Source organism: Impatiens glandulifera, chromosome 1, assembly GCF_907164915.1.
Source record: "Impatiens glandulifera chromosome 1, dImpGla2.1, whole genome shotgun sequence".
Lineage (NCBI taxonomy): Eukaryota > Viridiplantae > Streptophyta > Magnoliopsida > Ericales > Balsaminaceae > Impatiens > Impatiens glandulifera.
This window is the reverse complement of record NC_061862.1, coordinates 1,956,019-1,971,074: the sequence shown is the minus strand read 5'-3', so window position 1 is coordinate 1,971,074 and position 15,056 is coordinate 1,956,019. Positions and strand designations below refer to the sequence as shown.

At 32.3% G+C, this 15,056-nt stretch overlaps 1 protein-coding gene and 1 long non-coding RNA gene across 5 annotated transcripts; one reads left to right on the top strand and one right to left on the bottom strand.

Moving 5' to 3' along the window:
* Positions 1-643: 643 nt before the first annotated feature.
* Positions 644-1,570, bottom strand: LOC124939211 (protein TRACHEARY ELEMENT DIFFERENTIATION-RELATED 7A-like). The gene has a single exon (XM_047479716.1). The coding sequence runs from the start codon at positions 1,512-1,514 to the stop codon at positions 825-827; it is 690 nt and encodes a 229-aa protein (XP_047335672.1). The 5' UTR covers positions 1,515-1,570; the 3' UTR covers positions 644-824.
* Positions 1,571-8,538: 6,968 nt separating this feature from the next.
* On the top strand, positions 8,539-14,002 carry LOC124939217. Of its 4 annotated transcripts, none has more exons than XR_007099416.1 (3): positions 8,539-8,703; positions 10,185-10,260; positions 13,855-14,002. It is a non-coding gene; the product is annotated as an uncharacterized LOC124939217 (long non-coding RNA). The 4 variants fall into 4 exon arrangements; XR_007099414.1 differs by lacking the exon at positions 13,855-14,002 and adding an exon at positions 11,667-11,701; XR_007099415.1 differs by lacking the exon at positions 13,855-14,002 and adding an exon at positions 11,620-11,698.
* Positions 14,003-15,056: the final 1,054 nt, after the last annotated feature.

Sequence of the window (15,056 nt, the reverse complement as noted above, 5' to 3'; positions counted from 1 at the left end):
AACAAATTTTGATAAAACATTATTTGGCATTGTGGTGATGCATATTTTAGAGTTGGAGCAGCTAGATGTGAATACCACATTTTTAAAATATATATATATAGTCTTATGACAAAAATGAGTGTATTTGTTATTTGAAGAAGAAAAAAAAATCTTGTTTGAAACAATTGTCAAGGTGGCGATATAAAAGTTGTGACTTTTTTATTACCACGCATTACTTAAAAAATGATTTTTATAATTGTGTCTATTTTAAATTTGATTACGTACGAGAACTCGTTTGTTTATTTACTCTTATAAAAAAAATCAAGAAGGTAAATGTGCAAATTAAATATTTGAAATTGTGATTTTAAGATAGAGACGAGATAGAAAATTATATCGAGAAATTGTATATTGAGAAAGTTTTTTTTTATTTATTTAACATGTTTCATGATAGTGCCTTGATTTTCTATTAACAACTCATTTTAAACTCTCTTTTACTATGTTATCTCAGTTTGACGAGGATATCGATGCTACGTTATGAGCTCTATATTTCATTGCAGTGAATTAATTTATCATAATGCAATAGTTTGTACACGATTAGATTTGACATGTTCATTAAATACAGTTATGAGATTTTCCACCAATTTATATAAAGATAATTGTAGAGTTCGATGAATCTTAAGTTATTTTATAAGTTTATCGGGTGTTTAAATACAACTTGGTTAGGTTGTGTTTCCCTTAATTACAGTGAACATTTATTTTTGATGGGTAAAAATAAAAAATCACAAGTAAAATGAGACTTTCTGCTTGGTTCATCAGAATTTGGAATACTTGGAAGAGAGTTTTGATCAACTCTTTTGGTGATCATGATAACGCTGGATTGTGTCAGAAGCTGCTGCTTTGGCTATTTCAACCGCCTTCTTCGATTGAGGGGATTCGGAAGTAATACTGTGATCATGATGAGACCCTTTGTTAAGTATCAGTTCATTCTTGTTAATCTCTTCTTCAACATGTATGTCTTCATCAATATTTAGTATGACTGTCTGTGTACCATGTGGACCTGGTACTACAACTTCTTGAATCTTGAGGTGTTCGTCAACTCTCACAATTTCGGTCTCGTTAATTTGTTTCTTCTTCCTCTTCTTGAGAAAGCAACAGAGTGCAAAGGAGAGACACCCGAGTAGGAAAAGACCACCCAATGAGACGAACACCACTATGATGATAGTATGATGTCCTGGAGATGGTGGTGGAAGTGAAGGCGGTGGTGGAGTGAAGTGGTGTGGCGGAGGAGGTGGAAGGAGATGATGTGGCGGTGATGGAGGAACACGACTTGGTGGGGATGGCGGTGGAAGAAGGGGATGGCTTGGTGGCGGCGGCAAAGTAGGATGACTTGGTGGTGGTGGCAGCAAAGTAGGATGACTTGGTGATGGTGGTGGTTGCATGCTAGGGTGATAGGGTGGCGGAAAGAAGGGAGAATGGGAAGGGGGTGATGGTGGTGGAGAATAGAATGGGAAGCCATAATTTTGGACAAAAGACATAATGATATATTTAGTAATTGTTTGTTGGTTGAAGGAAGATGAAGAGATGATGAAAATGGTATGAAGAGAAAAGTTAATTTGTAACTTCTAAGGTTTTTAAGATATGCTCTAAAGGAAGGAATCATTGTTTGCATTGAAAAACACTCCCTGGCCACCTAATAAAATTAAAATAGAGACCAGTAGTAGGTGATCGAGTAACATAAGGAGCAATTTTTATTATTTTTATTGAATTTAACAAGTTATAAGAAGATTATTTTCAATTAAGCTAATATTTTATATCATTTAAAATATTCTAACTAGTGTTTTCCTTTCCCATATCATAAATCTATATTGCTTGCTTTCAGATTTGCATGTACATTTATTCTTTAATGACTTGTCATTTTAAAGATTATTGATTCATGTATTGACTTATCTTTATATTAATAAAATATAATACCATTTTTTCAAAAAAAATATATTAAATTATTTCATTCTGCATAGTTAAATGATATATAATGTCTAAACTTTTTTATATCATGATTTTTTGGAAGCTGAATTAATATAAGGATAAATATGAGTGGGTTCACCAAAATCTAGTAATTATTTGTTAAGAACCATTTATTATTTCATTGGCATTCACAAGAAGGAAGACAAACAAAATAAATGCCTGCTAAGGAACAACAAACTGGATGATGATGATGATGATCATATATAATATGACTGTAATGAAGAACAACAAACATGTTTTATTCTTTCTTATCTATGGCTTTAGATTTTGCAGTTTCCATATCAGCATGCCTGAATACGAGACTCTCAACGATAATATTAGTTGCAGCAATGTAGGAAAAAACTGATACCGGAATGCTGAAGAAAGCATTCAACATAGGAGAATCAATCCTCGGAACTAGAAGAAGTGGTTTTTTCCTCTTTTGGGGGTGCGAATTGCCTGGTGAGACGAGATCTTGTCCACGGATCCATACCTGCTCTTTGTGGCGGTTGAGGGGTTGCTGGCTTCCACTGCCTAAGTTCATTCTCTCTATCAATAAACCTGTTAAACAAACAAGGATTAGCTCCACAATTTGACAAAGCACTTTCAATATATCTTCTTTTTTTATGTGAACTGCAATTTGACGACTACACTTACTCTATAAAGCCCATTGGTGCCGCGTCACCAACACGTATACGAGTCCTCAGGAATCTTGTGTACCCACCAGCTCTATCTCTGCAGTTTATTTCCAGTAAGAATGACATCTTGTTTGGTTAGAGGTGAATCGGCATTGACATTGGAGTTGGTAGGGGCAATTCCAAGTATATATATTTTAGTTTGAATTCCAATTTCAATTACCCTTGTCCAAACACGCATTCAAATAAATAATACAATGAAGCAAATTATAAGGTGTAAGACTAACTTGTATCGGTATGCGAATTCATGGAACAATTTGTGGATGACATCATCCCCTCGGACAAAGGCTGCAGCACGTCTTGCAGCAGAAAGTGTACCCTGCCAAATTTTCAAAGTTAAATTATGCCTTGCTCAACATTAACAAGCTCCTCAAAGAGAAAATTGAGTATCACCTCTTTCCCAAAATTCAATTTGTAATATTTCATAACTTTAAGACCAAGACATCTATCTTTCCCGCCGAAATAGAGATGGTATCGTGAAAGCTTCAAATCCTTGTCTCTTTCTCTACAACAATAGCCAACCCTAAATTTTCATCTTATAAACAGTTTTCTAGTTTACCCTCTTTCTCTTGATATATCAATCCTTTTTTAACAAGTCAAATTTATCATTGAATTCATTTTTCTTTATCTCATTTATTCGGATGATTATTGATGCTATAATTGTGAATTGCTGCTCATATTTTCGAGTATTTTAAAATATACCGGTTATGAGCTTGAAGAGAAATAAGTTCGATTAGAGAATTAATACAATTGTTACATCAATTCCTAATAAAATCGTCTTTAGGAACTCCTTGAAACTGTTCTTTAAGTGTTAGTAGTTTGAAATTGTCAATCATGTTTTAGCTGCATTACCTGCCCAAGATGCAGAATACACACCCATTCTTCAATACATAAATGATTTCCTTAGCAGGAAAAAGTTTGAAATTGAGATTCACTATTTGAATCTTGAACTTCAGGGATGGAAGAAGATAGACAGAGCATAATTTTGATTATTAACTGAGAGCAGTACAACCTTGGTTGTCATCCGTGTCAAGAACATATTATTTATTGGGTTGCCTTAATTACAGTGAACATTTATTTTTGATGGGTAAAAGTTAAAAAAAAAAATCAGACATTCTTCTCGGTTCATCAGAATTTGGAATACTTGGAAGAGAGAGTTTTGATAAACTCTTTTGGTGATCATGATAATGCATGATTGTATCAGAAGCTTCTGCATTGGCTATTTCAAGTGCCTTTGATTGAGGGGATTCGGAAGTAATACCATGATCATGATGAGAGCCTTTGTTAAGTATCAGCTCATTCTTGTTGATCTCTTCTTCCACATGTATGTCTTCATCAATATTTATTATGACGGTCTGTGGACCTGGTACTACAACTTCTTGAATCTTGAGGTGTTGTCAACTCTCACAATTTCGATCTCGTGAATTTGTTTCTTCTTCCTCTTCTAGAGAAAGCAATAGAGTGCAATGAGACGAAGACCACTATGATGATAGTATGATGTCCTGGCGAAGGTGGTGGAAATGCAGGTGGTGGTGAAGGAGATGATGTGGTGGTGATGGTGGAACTCGACTTGGTGGGGTTTGCGGTGGAAGAAGGGGATGGCTTGGTGGAGGTGGAAGACTTGGTGGGGTTGGTGGTGGAACACGACTTGGTGGGGTTGGCGGCGGAAGAAGGGAATGGATTTGTGGCGGTGGAACACGACTTGGTGGGGTTGGCGGCGGAAGAAGGGAATGGCTTGGTGGTGGTGGGTGCAAAGTAGGATGGATGACTTGGTGATGGTGGTGGTTGCATGCTACTATGCTAGGGTGGTAGGGTGGCGGAAGGAAGGGAGAATGGGAAGGGGGTGATGGTGGTGGGGAATAGAATGGGAAGCCATAATTTTGGACAAAAGCCATAATGATATATTTAGTAATTGTTTGTTGGTTGAAGGAAGATGAAGAGATGATGATGAAAATGGTACGAAGAGCATTGGGGGTATTTGTACTATTATTTTTTAGTGGAGTTTAAATGATAGGCGTTAAGTATAAGTTGATTGTTACTTCTAAGGTTTTCCAGATATGCTCTAAAGGAAGAAATCATTGTTTGGATTAAAAAACAATCCCAGGCCACCTAATAAAATATAAAAAAAAAATAGAGACCAGTAGTAGGTGATTGACGAACGGGGCCCAATTGGAGCAAGACATGAAGATCCACTACATTCAACCATTATAAATATGTTCTACAATGATAAAGTACAAGGACAGACAATTCAGAGTTTCTATAATTAGGGGTTGCAATTTATGTAAGTTTCAGGTTGGTGGGTTCGGATTCATAAGTTAACGGGTCAACGATTATAACATAAACCTGACCTGTTTAATAATTTGGGTCAAAAATATCTAACCTGAACTTGACCTGTTTATTTGTGTTTGACCAGAACCTGATTCGTTTGCCCCGTTTGACCCGATTTACATAACTCAACTCGAACCAAACTCGGTATAATTAATTCACATTTCTCTATTTCATATTAAAATAACATCAATACAAAATAAAAATAAAGTTAAATCACAAATTCACTTTAAAAAAAATTTAAAAAAAAAATAAGTGAGGGAATAAAAAAGAATAACACAAAACTTAAGAAAATAAACTTATAAACGGGTTATCAAGTCTATTTTGGGTAATGTCAGGTCGACTCAATTTTGACATATTTTTTAATCAGGTTAAACAGATCGACCTAATTTTAACTTGAGCATGACCCTAACTTGATTTTTTCGTGATCGGTCCGGGTCGTATTTTCGTGTCGTGTCCAAAATTGCCGACCCTAACAATACTCCACCATTAATGGTATTTTCAAGCTTTTTAGAAATTTTGTTTGAGTGGAGTGAGGTAGTTGAGTGATTGTGCTAGAAACTTAAAACTATTCTTACATTTGGTAGAAGTCATTCATATTCATTATAAGTGTCTATAATTTTATATTGGTTCAATATTTGAAGTTGTCTAATTTTCGTGAAATTACATTTATTGTCTAGTTTATTATGCTTGGAATTGAGATTGTTGATAGCTTTGTCCTATAGTTTAGGAGTCATTTATCAATTCTAATTTCGTTAACTAGTTTAAAACATAACTAGTTTAAAACAGAAAGGCCTAAGTTCGATTTTTAAGTATGTTTTGCATTTGTGTTTAAAAGTTTTTCATTCACGGTTAGAATTAGGACAATTTAATTTTTTTTTTATAAATTTGATTATATATATATATTTAAATTATTATTTTTATAAATTTAATTATTTATATATTTTTTTTAAAGTTACATGTATATTAAAAATAAAAATAAAAATAACCGTTTAAACACAACGACAAAACATAAAATGAAAAGAAAAATAAAAAAATAAAAAATAAGAAAAAAGGTACTCAATAAGTTATCGAGCTCGTAAATTCTCGAGAAAAATGATTAACTCTCCCCCGACAGACTCTATTGGCTTTCCTGAATGAATTATAGAAAACCTCATATTAATAGTATTATGATAGATATACATTAGACGACTATGATCATTGAAAGTTCGACAATTTCTATCCAACCAGATAGTCCACCAAAAAATAATTAAAATGCTAACCCAAATATGTAGGTCTATCATATCAGCCGCATCAATCCAAATTTTCAAACAACTACTCAAGATTCGGCATCACCCAATGAATCCCAGTAGTACTTCTTAAAAGACTTCAAATACTAGTCATCATCGATAATGCAAAACTAAGTGAGCTACTCGAACAACAAATATAAAGCTCAAGCTTGATTTAATAATCGAACTTGACTCGAACTAGGTCAAACCGAGTTCAAGCCGAGTTTTGACTAAGCTACTCACGAGCGAATTAACTTGTTTATACCCCTACACATAACTATCAATTTCTTCTAACTCAACAATCAAACATTTTGAAAAAGTTTAAAAAACCTAAAAATTGCCGATCGTAAAAAAACTACATTTCACCTTCATTTTATTTTTTCCCTCGATTCAAACATGGGAAGTCGTTTATATAGGGGCTACATCATGGGCTTGGGCCTCGACGACAGATATATCCATTTTTTTCCTTTTCAGCGTCGGATTGAGAGGTCTTGGTCACTAGGAGGCTCTACTACCTAAGGCCTCTTGATCCTCGTCTCTTAGGGGTTGCTTGATACTTTATTTTGGACGATTTGGTCTAACAAATCGTAAATCGAAATTTTCTGAAAGGGGATTATGTTATTAGTTTCTAGGCAACATTGGGAGAGAGAAAGGAGCAACTGAAGATGAAAGGGGAAAGAACGTGCAATCCGTGTGTTGCCTACGTAAGTCACTTATAACTACACGACTCTCCTTTATTTCTCTAAGCTTCTTCTAGGAAACCAATGAGTGTCGAGGAAAATTATAAACGTGTGACTCCCCAGTTATGCGGTTTTTTCATGGGTCGATTTGGTCAAGAAATGACAAGGATTTCCACTCTCCGAAATCAAAGAAAATGAGAGGGGCTTCTCGTCGTTTACGCGAAGGAGGACAAGTTCAAAACATGTGTATGCGTTCAGGACACATCTTGTATAGGATGGGCCACCTACTTGCGTCCATGTAGGGGTCTAATGCTCTTCTGCGTCAACTTAGGTCTAGGATCTACGATTGGGCTCAGGTCTTGCCTTCGTCGATTGCATCCATGCTCGAACCTTGACCGCACCTTGAGATTCGGCATGTGTTCTACGCATGGGTTCAAGTCCCTCAAACCCTGGTTCCCTCTGCACCCTATACCTCTGAGCAACCCGCTTCGGCGTTGCCGAAGGGTTCAGTGACTCGCCTCCGATTTTTCGGCTGACTCCGACCTTTTTTTTAAATACATATAAAAACAAATAAATTAACATTAATAATAGATAAATTCATCATATTCATCAACTTAGTTTTTTTAAACTTTGAGTTTTATTTAAAATATAGTCCAAAATTAATTATTTTTGAAATTTAATGGATACGAAAATGTTTCCAAAACAATTATTTGCAATGAACTATTTTATTATATGAATTTTAGTAAAATTATTTATTAGCTGGAATATTTTTAAATAAATTAAAAGAGTAAAATTTGAGTGTCTACAATTATTATATTTTTATTATTATTTTTGTTTAAATAATATAAATTAACTCACGTTTTAATAATTTATAGAATTTGTTTGATATTGATTTTTTACTTTAGTTTAGAAAATCTTCTATCTATAAAAATTTGGAGTTTTAATTAGTTTAATCATTAAAATTAAAATGTGTTTTTACTTAAAATTTAAATTTAATAAAAAAAATAATATATTTTAATTAATTAATGAGTGCTATTTTGATTTGAAAAATAGTAAAAGGGAGAATTTATAAAAAGAAAAAAAAGTTTAAAAAATAAATATATAAAACAAGCTTTAATTATTTAAATTAAAGGGAGAGGCCCAAGACAATATATAAAATAAATGGGCTTGTTTATGTAATTTATAACACCTAGGGTTTTTCTGTGCGCGTATCTTCTCCTTCCGTCGGACAGTTGATGCTTACAATAGGATGCCCAACAACGGCAGATGTCTTCTCTCTTTCTTTCCGTCTAAGAAATCTTCATCTTTGCGTTAGATCTCTTGACATACGATACGATAGAAGGATTGCGTTAGAATTGAATTGATGAATTCTTATGAGAAGATTTCTTCTGGTTGTCCAATACTATATCTAGGCATTTAACTAATCTGAATCAAATGAGTATGAATGAAACTCTGAATCAGTCATTTTGGTTAATACTGTTCAAATTCTAGTTACCTTTTGGAAAATGTATTTTGAAGGAAAAAGTATTTTAGTGAGAGAAATGGATCCAAGCTACATCGGAATGACGATGCCACACATCTGCGAAGAGCAGAGTCCTTTGGTTCGTCTCTGCATCGAGGCGGCTACGGAAGCAAAGACGCCATTGACGCTTGGAAGATGCAGCGTCGAACACTCGAACGCATGCCTTCTCAGCTCATCGACATTCTTCTGCACCGTCTCCTCCATCGGCGGATCCTCTATCCTTCACTTCTCGAGTAAGTTCTTCCTTCTTCTTCTTCTACCTTCATTTACGATTCTTCCTTAATTTTATCGTTCGAATTGCTGCTATAGATTTTGTAGCTCGAATTTCGTGTTTACTTGAGTTTCAAGTATCGATCCTTTGTTTGCCGAGATACATTTGAAGCCAGTCTGTCTACGATTTTCCGTATGCTACATTAATCCTCTCCTATATACTGAAATGAAGATCGATTAGGTTCCTCCTAGTTTGTAGAGTTATCTTCTTTTGTAATTGTAGTTCAAATTTCGTGTGATTTGATTTGTTCTTTGTTGTATGAGTTACAATTTTCAAGTTGAAATGAAGAATGCTATTATACGTAAATTCAACCTTCATTACATATTCATATGTTTGATCCTCTCCTATATACTTACTAGAATGAAGATCGATTAGGTTCCTCCTATTTTTAACTCTATTTACTTTCCTAGCTGTCTTTGTAGAGTTATCTTCTTATGTAATTGTTGTTCAAATTTCGTGTGATTTGATTTTTTCTTTATTGTATGAGCTACAATTTTCAAGTTGAATATTCACATGTTTGATCCGCTCATGTATGGTGAAATGAAGAATGATATTATACGTAAATTCAACCTTCATTGCATATTCATATGTTTTACCCTCTCGTATAATACTGATATGAAGATCGATTAGGTTCCTCCTATATTTAACTCTATTTACTATTCATGTGTTTGTAGAGTAATCTTCTCTTGTAACTGTAGTTCGAATTTCGTGTGATTTGTTCTTTGTTGTATGAGCTACAATTTTCAAGTTGAATATTCACATGTTTGATCCGCTCCTATATGGTGAAAAGAAGAATGATTTTATACGTAAATTTAATCTTCATTGCATTATTGGATTTATGAGTGGTGATATCCTATAAAATTGATGTAATGGATGTTTTATGGATAAATAATTCAGCAAGATTCTGCAGCTAATACTTGTAATATTTATATCTGTTAACATGTTTCTACTTTCTATATATTTAGACAATGTTAGTCTGTTTAGTAACTTTGTGACTTATTGATGACTTAATTGAGGTGTAATGATTTCTCTTTTGCTGGTTGGTGTTTATTTACCATACAAGGATGATGAGCATGCTCTTTATTTAATACTCCATTGCTCATTTGTGTCCAACTTTAAGGAATTTTTATGGAACACTATTAAGACAGAATTGGAGTATATACCCTACAGGCATAATATTGTGTTGTTAGTAACGTGTAAATAGTTTGTTTAGAATTAGTTTTCTATTATTCTTTTTGTAACTAATTTATTTGGTAAGTATATATATAAGTTTCATCTCCTTCATAAAATAAGTTAAAGTTTTTATATCATTCTTTTCATTACATATTTTTTCTATTAACCTAATATTTAGATAGTATGAGAGTTAGGAAAGAAGGGAGATGAATTTCTACTTCTTCACAATTTTGATCATATTGGTACTAGCTTGATGTCAAATTTCCTCAGCTGTAGTTAGCGGTGAAGATTGCGTGCTAAATGAAGGACCTATTGAAATTGAGCAATGGAATCATGTGATTGTATGGTAAGATCTTGGATTTTTAACTCAAATTGAAATAAATTTATGAGTCCTTCATCTACATCACATCAGTTAGGTAGCTTTGGATTGAGTTTCCTATGCAATATGGAATTTATTTCTCCAAACAAAAAAAATTATAGGATTAGTTGAATTGCCTTTCAATTACCTATATTTGTACATGTGATGTATTAAAGTGAACTATGAATAAATTGTCCACTAATAAATTGATTCAATTTTTAATGGGATTGAATGAGATGTATATACATATTAGGAAATAAATTCTGAAATTGGATCTGTGTTCCTTAATGTATATTTGTACATTTGGCGCATAAAAGGAACTTTGGATAAATTGATTCAATTTCTGATGGGATTGAATGAGATGTATATACATGTTAGAATACAAATTCTGAAATTGGATACGTGTTGTTTGATGCATATTTGTACATGTGACGCATCAAAAGAAACTTTGGATAAATTGATTCAATTTCTGATGGGATTGAATGAGATGTATATACATTACGAATTTTGAAATTGGATCCATTGCAAGATGTATATTTGTAATGTGAAAAATAAAATGGAACTTTGGATAATTTTTTCATTGATAAATTGATACAATTTTTGATGGGATTGAATGAGTATATATATGTTCGGTGACAAAGTTTGAAATTGGATTTGTTGCCAAATGTATATTTGTACATGTTATGCATCAAAAAGAACTTTGGATAAATTGTCCACTGATAAATTGATTCAATTTTTGATGGAATTGAATGAGATGTATATAATTGTTAGGAAACAAATTCTGAAATTGAATTTGTGTTGACTAATGTATATTTGTACATGTGATGCATCAAAGAGAACTTTGGATAAATTATCCACTATTAAATTGATTCAATTTTTGATGGGATTGAATGAGATATATATACATGGTATGAGACAAATTCTGAAATTAGATCTGAGTTGCCTGATGTATATTTGTAAATTTGACGCATCAGAGATAACTTTAGATAAATTGATCAAATTTCTGATAAAATTGAATGAGATTATATACATGTTAGGAGACAACTTTTGAAATTTATTTGTTGCCAGATGTATATTTTTAATGTGACGCATCAAAGAGATCTCTTCACATACGATAAAAGACTTTCGTTTTTTGTTACTTCATTTTTATCTAGATTCGTTTCTTCTGCACTTTACAAGTTTTTCAGGCTGGCTATAATGACTAAAGTTATACCATCAAACTATGAAAACTGTTTTTTATTAATTCATAACTAATATCTTTGAGCCATTCAATTTTGAAACATCTCTTATTTTGGTTTTCTTAATCTCTTAATTTCCGTTTGTTTGACGTCTTCTTATAATAGTAAGGCAACAAATTAGAGTCTCTGGAGCACTAATCTTCGTAGTGTTTACAGCGCTGTACGTTGCCGATATCGATCTAGGAACTGAGATTCTGGTTTTTGGCGTTCTACCTTGATGCCAATGCATTCAGAAGTTCTTATTTTGATTTTTGGTTTTAGATAAATTTCTTTTATTGTAATCCACGATTGATATGATCCGGTTGATATGATCTTGATAGGCAATGTAATTAGAGTCACTGATGCATCTTTCTTGATAGTGTAATCGGTGCTATATGTTGCCGATATTGATTTAGGAATCAAGATTCTGGCATTTGGCATTTTTTTCTGTAGCGCCATTGTATTCAGATTTCTGATGTTCCTATATGATTTATGTACTCCCTCATGGTATTACTAGATTTTAGAGATTTCTATTGTATTTGCTGTTTTGCATTTAATCTTTTATTTTCCAGCACCTTAATGGTGATAATTATTAACAATCGAATTGATAATGCCCATCAAGAGTTATATATGAATTCAATGTTTAGTCTAATGTGTCTTTGAGTTGGCTTCTCAATACTTATGAGAACTTCAAGAGATTTTGTGTGAATGTTTATATTCAGTTTTCTTTTATTTGTCCATTTTGATTAAATATAATTAAATATTATCTAATTATTTAACTAATTTGAATCAAATAAGTATGAATGAAGCTCTGAATTAGTTAATTCGGTTAATACTGCTCAAACATGAATTACCTTTGGAATAAAGGTATTTTAGTACACAGTTGCAAACTCAAAATAGAGTTCCAACAACTCTCAGCAGTAGCATTATTTTTTGATGAAGTGCCTTGTATAATTTATTTTCTATAACAAATTGAGGTGTAATAATTTCACTTTTGATTTTTTTTTCTTAGATTCGTTACTTCTGCATTTTGTAAGTTTTTAGACAGGCTATGATGTCTAAAGTTATACCATCAAACTAGGAAGAAGACTCAATGTTGTTGAGTTCTTTGATTAATTCATAACTAATATCTCTGAGCCTTTCAATTTTCCAACATCTCTTATTTTCCCGTTCTTATAATTCTAAGGCAAAAATTAGAGTATCTGAAGCACTAATATTTCATAGTGTTTATAGCGCTGTACGTTGCAGATAACGATCTAAGAACTGATATTCTGGTTTTCGGTGTTCTACCTTGACGCCAATGCATTCAAAAGTTCTTATATTGATAAATTTATTATACTGTAGTAATCCACGATTGATTGATTGATCCGATCCGGCATTGTTATTAGAGTGGCATTGTTATTAGAGTCACTGATGCATCTTTCTCTATAGTGTAATCAGTGCTATACTTTGTCCACATTGATTTAGGAATCAAGATTCTGGCTTTCGGCGTTTCTTTTATAACGCTATTGTATTCAGATTTCTGATGTTCCTATATGATTTTGGTGTTCCCTCACGGTATTGCTAGATTTTAGAGATTTCCAATGTATTTGCTGTTTTTCATTCTATCTTTTCTAGCACTTAATGTAAATGATCATTAATAATTGATTTGAAGATGCATCATCAGTTAGAATAATTCCCATCAAGAGTTATATACCAATTCAATGTTTAGTCTAATGAGTCTTTCAAATGGCTTCTCCATAGTGTTTATAATTGTGTGATTATTGTTTATATTCAGATTTTTGTTGTGAATATGCTAAGTTTTCTTCTGGTTGTCCAATACTATCCAGGCATTTAACTAATTTGAATCAAATAAGTAGGAATGAAACTCTGAATCAGTCATTTCGGTTAATATTGTTCAAATTCTAATTACCTTTGGAAAAGGTATTTTAGTTCACATTTGTATATTCAAAATGGGGTTTCAACAACTCTCATCAGTAGCATTATTTCTTTGATGAAGTGCATTGTATAATTTATTTTCTATAACAAATTGAGGTGTAATGATTTCTTCTTTGCTAGTTGGTGTTAATTTACCATACAAGGATGATGAACATGCTCTTTATTTAATTGAAGTATATACCCTGTGGGCATAATGTTGTTAGTAATGTGTAAATAATTTGTTTAGAGTTAGTTTTCTATTATTCTTTTTGTAAATAATAATTTGGTAAGTGTATGAGAGTTAAAGTTTATATCTTTCTTTTCATTACATATTTTTCTATTAATTTAATATTTAGATGGTATGAGAGTTAGGAGAAAAGGGAGATGAATTTCTACTTCTTCACAATTCTGATCATCTTGGTACTAACTTGATGTCAAATTTCCACAGCTGTAGCTAAGTGGTGAAGATTGCGATTGATACTAAAATAAGCTATATGAAGTCACTATTGGAATTGAGCAGTGGAATCATGTGATTGTATGGTAAGATCTTGGATTTTTAACTGAATTTCGAAATAAATTTATGAGTCCTTCATCTACACCACATCAGTTAGGTAGCTTTGGATAGATTTTTCCTATGCGATATGGAATCCTTTCAATTACCTTGATTTGTACATGTGATGCATTAAAGGGAACTATGAATAAATTATCCATTGATAAATTGATTCATATTTTAATGGAATTGAATGTATACATATTAGGAAACAAATTCTAAAATTTGATATGTGTTCCTTGTTGTATATTTGTACATTTGACGAATCTAAAGGAACTTTGGATAAATTGATTCAATTTCTGATTGGATTGAATGAGATGTATATACATGTTAGGATACAAATTTTGAAATTGGATCTGTGTTACTTGATGTATATTTGTACATGTGACGCATCAAAGGGAACTTTAGATAAATTGAATCAATTTTTGATGGGGTTGAATGAGATGTATATACATGTTAGGATTCAAATTTTGAAATTGGATCCATTGCAAGATGTATATTTGTAATGTGACACATCAAAGAGAACTCTGGATAAAATTTTCATTGATAAACAGATACAATTTTTGATGGGATTGAATGAGTATATACATGTTAGGTGACAAAGTCTGAAATTGGATCTGTTGCCAAATGTATAGTTGTACATATTATGCATCAAATGGAACTTTGGATAAATTGTCCACTGATAAATTGATTCAATTTTTGATGGGATTGAATGAGATGAATATAAAATTTAGTAAACAAATTCTGAAATTGGATTTGTGCTGTCTAATGTATATTTTGTACATGTGACGCATCAAAAAGAATTTGGATAAACTATTCACTATTAAATTGATTCAATTTTTGATGGGATTGAATATGATGTATATACGTTGTCTGATGTATATTTGTATATGTGACGCATCAGAGAGAACTTTGGATAAATTGATCCAATTTCTGATGAAATTGAATGAGATTATATAAATGTTAGGAGACAATTATTGAAATTTGATTTGTTACCAAATGTATATTTTTAATGTGACGCATGAAAGATATCTCTTCACATACAATAGAAGAATTTCGTTTTTTGTTACTTCATTTTTAACTAGATTCGTTTTATCTGC

What these genes read in the sequence shown, in the direction of transcription:
- LOC124939211 (XM_047479716.1), bottom strand. Translation starts at nt 1,514, where the DNA reads ATGTCTTTTGTCCAAAATTATGGCTTCCCATTCTATTCTCCACCACCA.